Consider the following 9246-nt stretch of genomic DNA (forward strand, 5'->3'; position numbering starts at 1 on the left):
GTACCAATTTTATAAAATATAAGTTTGGCTAAACAATCCTATACTTTGAAACTATCTGTATATTATATAGAAAATTAGTAGAAACAAGTTATAAGCTGTTCAAACAGATGCTAGAATTGGAGATCTAGACAGAAAACCTTCATTTAGCATGTGAGGCCATCTTTTGACATTGAGACATGATAATCTAACAGTTTAATTTGTGTTTTGTCCATGGACTTAACCTGGATAAGCAAAAAATTTTGAAACTAAAGTGAAATTTGAAAGGAAAGAAATACATCAAAGATATACTAGTTAATTGCTTGTTGTTCACTAATTGGAGTGAAGGAAGATGGATTGGACAGATGAAAAGCACCAAAGAAGATCTCTGATGATACTTGTGGACAGATGGCCTCTGATGTGTGATAGTGATGTAAGACATTCAGTAATGTAAGGAGCTGTTCTTCTACTTTTCACATCCATAACAGCATATATCAGTGATTCTAAGTGACAGCAGAAAAACTTCAAAGTAAAATATTTTTGATCCTTTGCAACATCATTGTGATTCTTTGAAAACAACCCTCAAAACTGTGTATGGATGTTAGTGTGTTGGTGGATGTGTGTGTATCCATGAGTGTATATATTTGCATATATGTCAGTGTTTTTATTTGTGTATCTCTATGTGTCTATGTCTGTAAGTATGTGTTTGAATATATTACAGTGTGTACATGTATGTGTGTGTATATATGTCTGTACATATGTGTATCTGTGTGTTTGTATGCCTGTATGCATATCCATGCATTTCTATATGTGTATTTGTGTGTACAGATATGTATGTATATGGGCTTGAACATATATATATATATGTCTGTGTATATCTCTTTATAAATGTGTGTGTATATGCGGGTATGTAAACCCCTTATGTGTATATCCTGTGTCTGGTGGTTATGTGTATATGTCTTTAAATTCTATGTGTATATGTATGTTTGTGTATGTGTGTCTATGTATATGAGTTTGTGTGCATCTCTGTGTGGGTGGGTGATGCAAAGACAGAACAGGATATAGTGGGGAAAAGAAAAACAATAGACATCTTGATTTTCATGATGGGCAATATATGCCTATCTTTGCTGGGTGTAACATCTTATCTTATCCATAATTCATAATCTTATGAATTCATATCTTATAAATTCATAATTCATAATCTATTGGAAAGAGTGAATGTACAATAAGATGACATACAAATTCAGCTTAGGTAAAGAAGATGAGTGAGGGGAGAAATCTTGTAGTACCTTCCTTGTGTCATTAAATTCATAAAAGAAAGGGCCTTGTATTTTCTGTTAAGAGTGCTTTCCACCACTGTCAAAGAAAAGAAAGAAAATGGTACAAATTTACAGCAGAGAATGTAGGATTTCCACCTATATTAAAACATTCAATTGCTTTCGGTTATAATAATATATAATATCTCCCTAAGTCTAATTAAATTTCAACACTATCACCAACTGATTTCACAGTGAACCTTCTAATCTGCCTAGTTCAGTACTGGGTAATTTGTCAGCTAAGGAACCTTTGAGTTGTGCAATGCACTTGATATTATAACTGTAGACTTTTCTTCTCAAAGATACTCAGTAATTAGTATTCACAGAGAAATGTTTTTACCTTTGCTAGAACCTGTGAAAATTTTACTTCAGAAGTTTGTAAGTAGAAAATTTTTCTAGGGACATTTTAATGTTTTCATTTTTTCACTCATATGATGGAGTAATTTTGTTGTCATAAACGTATGGGTTCTCTAGTAGTCTACTCAAAATTATCCCTCTTCTGATTACTTCTTATTTTCTTTAACATTTTATCCTAGGTAAGTCACTTAGCTTTCACATTTCAAAAATCTGTTAAAATTAATATATTTAAATTCTGGAAGTAATATATTTCTCATTTTAACAACAAACTGAATAGCATTTTCAAAATTATCTGTTGTTAAGTAAGAAAAGAATAGATCATGATGACTTTAAGCAAAAAATTTCAGAAGTATCATTGATACCATAAATATATTTTATTTATATATAATCAGAATCTTAAAGATATATCCATTATAGTGTTAGAAGGCAGTGATAGCTTGCCTGAATCAAGTAAGGAGAAAATAACTGCTCCAGAAAATGGTCAGTATATGGTATAATGAGACTGGTGGTGAATGTAGAACATAATAAAACTCAGAGTTCAGGTTGTGAAAGAATAGATTAGGTTCCACATAATGGATATAGAGGCATTTAGGTATTAATACATGTATGTGTATATATAGACAGATTGTACATAATTTTCGCATAAATTATTTATGCTTGTTTGCTGTTCCTTTATCTCTTAAATATTATGGCAAAAAAACTTGTAGCCTCAAAGATTTAAAACTTCCACAAAAATGCCATATGTGTATTTGTAGATTTGAACACACACACACGTGCACACACATGCACACTCATACACATACTGAAATAGAACATCTATAACACAACCTGTATTTAGTGATACTACAGACTATATAATTAGAATGATGTAGGTAAATATTATATATTTTCAGCTAAGCTTGAACCACATGTATAATGTGATATATTTGCAGTATATTTTGTAGTTTGACACTCAATTATAAAAGACAATAAAGCCATATAGCTGTGATGGAGCTGTATCTTAGTATAGTGAAAGTTGCATTTCTATGTCAATATACACTTGTTCAGCATTTTAATATGATAACAGAATCCCTAATAAATACTGTGGGATAAAGACAAATTTTCAATACTTCAGCTATATTTAAAATAAAGCTGTAGAGTCAATCTATTGGAAACTGTAGGAAGATGCATGGTAGGACCAGGAAACAAGTTCACCGCTGGTGATGAGAGCCTGAAAAGAATCACAGGTGATGGAGGAGATTTACATTCGAGGTGCAACCAAAAACACAAGTATTGAATGCATATTTTGATATAAAAAGCCATGACCAAATTAATAATAACAAGAAATCTAGAGACAGAAAAACATAATAAGCAGACTAGTAGGGCAATTATTTCATAGTGCCAGGGATTACTACCAGGAAAAAAAAAAACACACTTCTAGGCCAGAGTCTTCCTCTGTCGTAAGAAGTCAGACTCTTAACTCGCTCATCCTTTCTAAGAGACTTACCTTTCTACCTGATGAGTCAAATAGGGAAAGACTCTCCACAACACTGCCAATAAAGAGCAAGCCCTCAGAGATGCTTTCACCTCTGGAGTGTTTTGTAGGATTATTGTAGTTGGTGGGACTTGAGCATTTGGGGCAAATTTTCTCTGCTTTGGGAAGATAGTTGCTGAAGGTTTCTGATTGCTTATCTTTTGCTTCTTCTCTCTTGCCCTGCCTTTCTTGGACCTGCTTTTGGACTTCCAGTCTCTATGCCATAAGTGGAATCAGCAGGACCTGCACATGATGGACCCATCCAAGATTTGTTTTCCACATTCCAGATTTAGTAGCTGACTGGGTAGATAAGTTCATGAGTCCAGAGGAGCTCAGCAGTCATCACTTCCGAGAAGAAGAAAGAATCATCACGTGGGCCTCAAGATTCAGCTGTATTCACCCATCCATTAGTAAAGCTGAATTGAACCATCTTTTGGACATTGTGTGACATTGTGTCTTTTATATAGTAGAAAATGAAATTGTGCCATTATGATGGGTACTATTTAGGTCTTCTAACTTCCAATTTCATAACAAGAAAGTGATAGAGAAATTTATCTTTGCTGAAATTTGTGTATCAAAGGTTGTTTGTCATACACAGGGTCCTCACAGCCTTCACCAATAAGAGAGGCAACTAGGAATCAGTTCACAGTCAGTCCTATATTGCGCCTTTGGACACTAAAAAAAATCTCTTTGGAAAAGGCACCAAAACTACTTTTATGGTTACAAAGGAATATTTTTGATAGAGTTAAGAGATAACTTCTGTGGTTACTGTGTATAAAAACATAACTTTTAAGTTCCAGCACATTCTTCATCTAGCATATATCACCTTGCTTATTTTTTATCTACACAATTATGATTCTACCTACTAGCTTTCTAAGAAATCTACCTTTTAGAGTAGAACAATCAACAAAAAAAATCAAGAAAAACTTGGCATACTGGATAAGACCAATGCTCATTTTCTAGCCATGTAAATACTTTGTTCCCTAGGTTTAGGATTACCATATGCATTTCTGTCATGCTTAGGTTTTTACTTGTGCGATAAAACACTAGGATTAAACACTAGGATAAAACACCTTAGGGAGGGCAAGATTTGTTTGACTTTTAGTCCATCATCACAGGAATTCAACCAGGAACTCAGACCAGGGATTTGGAGACAGGAACTGGTGCAGAGGCCGTGAAGGAGTGCTGTTTATTGACTTGCTCTCCATGAGTTTATCAATCTCCTTTTTTATATGACCCAGTGCAGCCTGCCCAGAAACAGCATTAGCTAGACTGGGCTAGGCTCTCCCTATTAATCATTAGTTAAGAAAATCCCTGACAGACTTGCCAATGGGCCACATAAATCAACATATTTCCTGAAATGAAACTTCATCATAGATGACTCTAACTTATGTCAAGTTGACTGACCAAAAAGAAAAAAAATCTTACTAAAACAACTGATCACTTGTTAGTTTAACAGCGAAACATTATTAAAGCATACCTTTCCTTTCTGGTTTATATCTAAGATCTCATGTTAATGTCAATATCACAATGTAATATCACTTTCTAACATCTAAATGTCCTCTGCTCTTTAAAATTCAAACAATTTAAATGTTAAATCTCTTTAAAACATTCAATCTCTTTAAAACTTAACACCATCTCTAAAGTATATAATATCTCATAACTATAGGTTCCTGTAAAAAAACAAAAACAAATGCATTTTATTATGTATCTTTGTTTTTGAGACAGGGTTTTATTGGGTAGCCCTGACTATCCTAGAATCACCGTGTAACCCATGCTGGCCTCAGATTCACAGAGTTTCTCTTCCTTTTCTATGTGTTGGAGTTAAAGACATTTGCCACAGCATACAATGATCACTGTACTTTTTCACTCTTAAAATTGGGTTTTCTTTCATTTGATTGTGACTATACTCTGATTCCCCCCACTTGGAGTAAGAGACTATGTAACATTTTTTTCCTTGAAAATAGATTCTTCACTCACACAAAACATCCTAATCACTGCTTACTCTTCTTCCACTTCTACCAGCTCCTATCCTTCAACTTCCATCTTCCCCAGATCCTTTCTCTTCTACTTCTTTTCCCTTCAGAAAAGAGAAGGCCTCAAAGAGACAACAACCAAATAACACAACAGGATACAATAATCAAGGCAAAAGCCTTTATGTTGAAGTTGGACAAGGCAACCCAATTGGAGAGAAATAATTCCAAGAACATATAAAAGTGTCAGAGACATACTCACTCCCACTATTAAAAGATCCTCAAAACTACAAAGCTAACAGCTGTAACAGCTACAGGTACGGGGCCAGGTATAGACATTTACATGCCCTGTGCTTGCCACGTAAGTGTCTATAAGCCCTGCTTAGTTGATTCAGTAAGCCATGTTCTCCTGATGTCTGCCGTTCCTATTGACATCTACATTTTTTTGCTCTTAATATTTCTCTTCTGTGGTAGGGTTCTCTGAGTTCTGAGGAGAAGGACTCAATGGAGACCTAAAATTTAGATTTTCTTTCCACATAATGCATCTCTGTACCTGCTTCCATCTGCTGCCCGAGGAAACCTCTCTGATGATGACTAAACACAGCACTGATTTTTGAATATTATAAATAATTTCATTGATTTTTTTGGCCAGGTCTGTGAGGTTCTACCATAGTTCTCTGGACTATCCATTCTTCAGTTCCTGATGATCTAGGTAGTGTGGAGCATGGCTCCCTTTCATTATGCGTGTCTATAGTTACACTAGACATTGATTGTCCAATCACACAAGTTCTGTGTCACAAAGCAATGATAACATAAATTCCAATCAACCAAACAAAAAAACATTCCAGTATTTGATATCTGGGACACATTCACTTTCTTTTGGGTTCCTATTGAACTGGGAAAATCCACTTTTCTGACTCCACCATCCCCTGCACAGTGTGTCTCGCAGTCTCAGGGCAGCTCCAGTACACAACCACAGTCATGAGGATGCCTGGCAACTGAGGCTGCACATTTACCAATGGCTCTCCTAGACTCTCTTAATGGGCTCTTACTTAAACACACGGTGTCCTATTTCTACTACTTGAAAGGGCTGGTGGGGCAGACCAGAGCCAAGACAGACTCTTCTAATAGACTGACAGAGACAAGGTCTTAGTTTCAGCTTGCTAGAATGGGATAGAGTTCAACAGACAGCCCTCAAGAAAACCACAACTTAGGGGCAACCAATCAGCAGGCATCCTGCAGCCTTCTGCTAGCTTTTCAGGTGACCCATAGCCCCTTATGCTGGCTCAGCAGGGCCTTAATTTCCCTTTTCCAGATTAGCAGGCACCCCCAGACTTTTGCTAGCTAAAGATAGCTTTTCCGACCTTGCCACCAGAAAGTCCCTAACCACTAGGCCTCCCACCAATCAGCTCCCTTAGTAATCTTTCCTCCACCACTCAGCTCCAGATTAATCTCTCTGTAGCAGCGTAAGCGAATGCAGGCAGATTGTCAAAATATAGACAGCTTTAATAGAGGAATAGACTTACAGAACCACCATTGCCGCGGAGACCAGGAAAGCAGAAGCAGCGTATGGGAGCACGCTCACCAAATTTATAGGCTAACATTAGCCCGAGGCGAGCACGCCCCCTAAGGGGTGGAACTTATCCCTACATCTCCCCCTTTTGTCTAAATAAGACAGAACTAAACCAAATACAACTATATACAATAATAACAAATATTAAATATAACAAACAATATTGAGAATCAAAAGTTTTGCAAAACATTCTATCTCAAGGAGTCTAAATAATGTAGAGAGTAACTACAATTATATAATCTTCAACTCCATCAAAGATCTGAGAAGGGAATAAATATTACTTAACAAATGAGATATATCCAAAATGTGTAACAATTGACAGAGACGACTGACTACCTGGGCAATCACCCAAAGTCTCCTTTGCAATGTTGAGTCAAGCAACTTTGGCTAAGGCCTAACATAACTGACATACCATTATTAAAGGCAAGGGACTTTCTTAGAACTATCCTACCCTGTCTTGTCAGGATAAGACAATCATTGGCTAATAAAGAAACTGCTTGCCCTGATAGGTTAAAACATAGGTGGAAGAAGTAAACAGGAGGAAGAGGAAGTGAGGTAAGACTCCTCAGACAGACTCGACAGCTCTGCTCTCTGGAGCAGAGACGCCATGCTCAGCTCTCCACGGTAGATGCGGTAGCTCTGCGCTCTGAGGCAGACGCATGAAGCTCAGACCCAGGATGGACGTAGGTTAGAATCTTCCCGGCAAGCGCACCTTGGGGTGCTTACACACATTATTAGAAATGGGCTAAATTAATACGTGAGAATTAGCCTAGAAGAGGCTAGATAGAAATGGGCCAAGCAGTCTTTAAATGAATACAGTTTGTGTGTTGTTATTTCGGGCATAAGCTAGCAGGCAGCTGGGGTGCTGGGGACGCAGCCCCACCACTCCTATTACAACATCGCTCTTTCTTGGAATTCCACTAACTCTTATTAAAAGGAGTTTGTGCCCATCTTTGGGGGTCACCATGTGCCTCCTCACTGTAGAATTAATAAAGCACTCTAGTATATTATATATATGACAGATGGTCTTTTCTTGGGGGCTTCTCTTTGACCCTATCATTTGGTGCATTGTTCAGGAAGCCCCCGGCCCCGTTACCCAATTCACACTGAACGTTTGCTAGCTTGGCCAGTTGGTAAGTGTAAGTATAAACAAAGAGTGCTCTTTGTTTAGTTCTGTCGTTCTGACCATTACTCGTCCAGTCCAGGTTTTATGATTCTTTCTTTGGGAGGCTAAAGTTAACTGAATCTGGAAGCTAGGGTTTTGTCTGATGGACACATTAGAGGCAGCCCCACCGAGTGGTACAGGAGATGTCTTGGACTCACCAGGAAGGGACAGATGGTCCCTTTGGTTGAATGGGGGAATACCGGTCACTCCTATTGCAAAACATAATTCCCTCAGGGAGACATCCCATCAGCCTCTTCTGGTTCCTGGTTTCTTTATGTGTACCATACCAGTACATTTCTGTCAGTGTTATCTTAGTGTCTTTCTATCTGTTTGAAATGTTACCTCATTACATCTCTTAGGAGAGACTCAATTGATGGAGGAGGGTCATCTGTCTATGTGTTACTCTCATTGGTTAACAAAGAAACTGCCTTGGCTTTTTGATAGGGCAGGATTTAGATAGGTGGAGTAAACAGAACAGAATGCTGGAAGAAAGAAAGCATAGCTGGTCAGACGCCATGGAGCCAGCCGCCAGGTCAGACGTGCTGAATCTTTCCCGGTAAGCCACCATCTCGTGGTGCTACACAGATTATTAGAAATGCATTAACTTTGGAAATCAGTGTGGCAGTTTTTCAGGAAATTCGGAATCAACCTACCTCAGGACCCAGCAATACCACTCTTGGGAATATACTCAAGAGATGCTCTATCATATTACAAAAACATTTGTTCAACTATGTTCATAGCAGCATTATTTGTAATAGCCAGAACCTGGAAACAACCTAGATGCCCTTCAATGGAAGAATGGATGAAGAAAGTGTGGAATATATACATACTAGAGTACTACTCAGTACTCTAGTATGTATCTTGACATCTTGAATTTTGCATGCAAATGGATGGAAACAGAAAACACTATCCTGAGTGAGGTAACCCAAACCACAAAAGATGAACATGGGATGTACTCACTCATAATTGGTTTCTAGCCATAAATAAAGGACATTGAGCCTATAATTTGTGATCCTAGAGAAGCTAAATAAGAAGGTGAACCCAAAGAAGATCATATAGTCAGCCTCGTGGATATTGGAAGTGGACAAGATTGCCAGGCAAAAATTGGGAACGTGGGGGTGGGGTGGGATGGGGGTAAGGGGAAATGTAGAGAGAAAAGTGAGAAGGGGAGGATGGGAGGAGCTTAGAGGAATGGGATGATTGGGATAAAGGAAGGGTAGATATGGGAGCAAGGAAGTATATGTCCAAATTAAGGGAGGCATTTTAGGGTTGGCAAGAGACTTGACTCTAGAGGGGCTCCCAGGTGTCCAGGGAGATGTCCCCAGTTAGTTCCTTGGGCAGCTGAGGAGAGGGACCTGAAATGGCCCTGTCCT

At 38.0% G+C, this 9246-nt stretch overlaps 1 protein-coding gene across 2 annotated transcripts in view; it reads left to right on the top strand.

The window, feature by feature from the left end:
- LOC126489593 (FERM domain-containing protein 3-like) overlaps positions 1-3493 on the top strand; it is a 14021-nt gene extending 10528 nt beyond the window's left edge. Inside the window, exon 3 of one of the 2 annotated variants that reach the window (XM_050123936.1) lies at positions 3376-3493. In XM_050123936.1, coding sequence (XP_049979893.1) covers positions 3376-3389 — 14 coding nt within the window. In that variant the 3' untranslated portion in view covers positions 3390-3493. Of the gene's footprint in view, positions 1-3369 lie in introns of both variants that reach the window. The other variant, XM_050123937.1, reaches the window with a different exon arrangement.
- The last annotated feature ends 5753 nt before the right edge of the window (positions 3494-9246 follow it).

The sequence above is a fragment of the Alexandromys fortis genome, unplaced genomic scaffold, assembly GCF_014885135.2.
Source record: "Alexandromys fortis isolate MF-2015 unplaced genomic scaffold, M_Fortis_MF-2015_v1.1 scaffold_166, whole genome shotgun sequence".
Classification (NCBI taxonomy): Eukaryota; Metazoa; Chordata; class Mammalia; order Rodentia; family Cricetidae; genus Alexandromys; species Alexandromys fortis.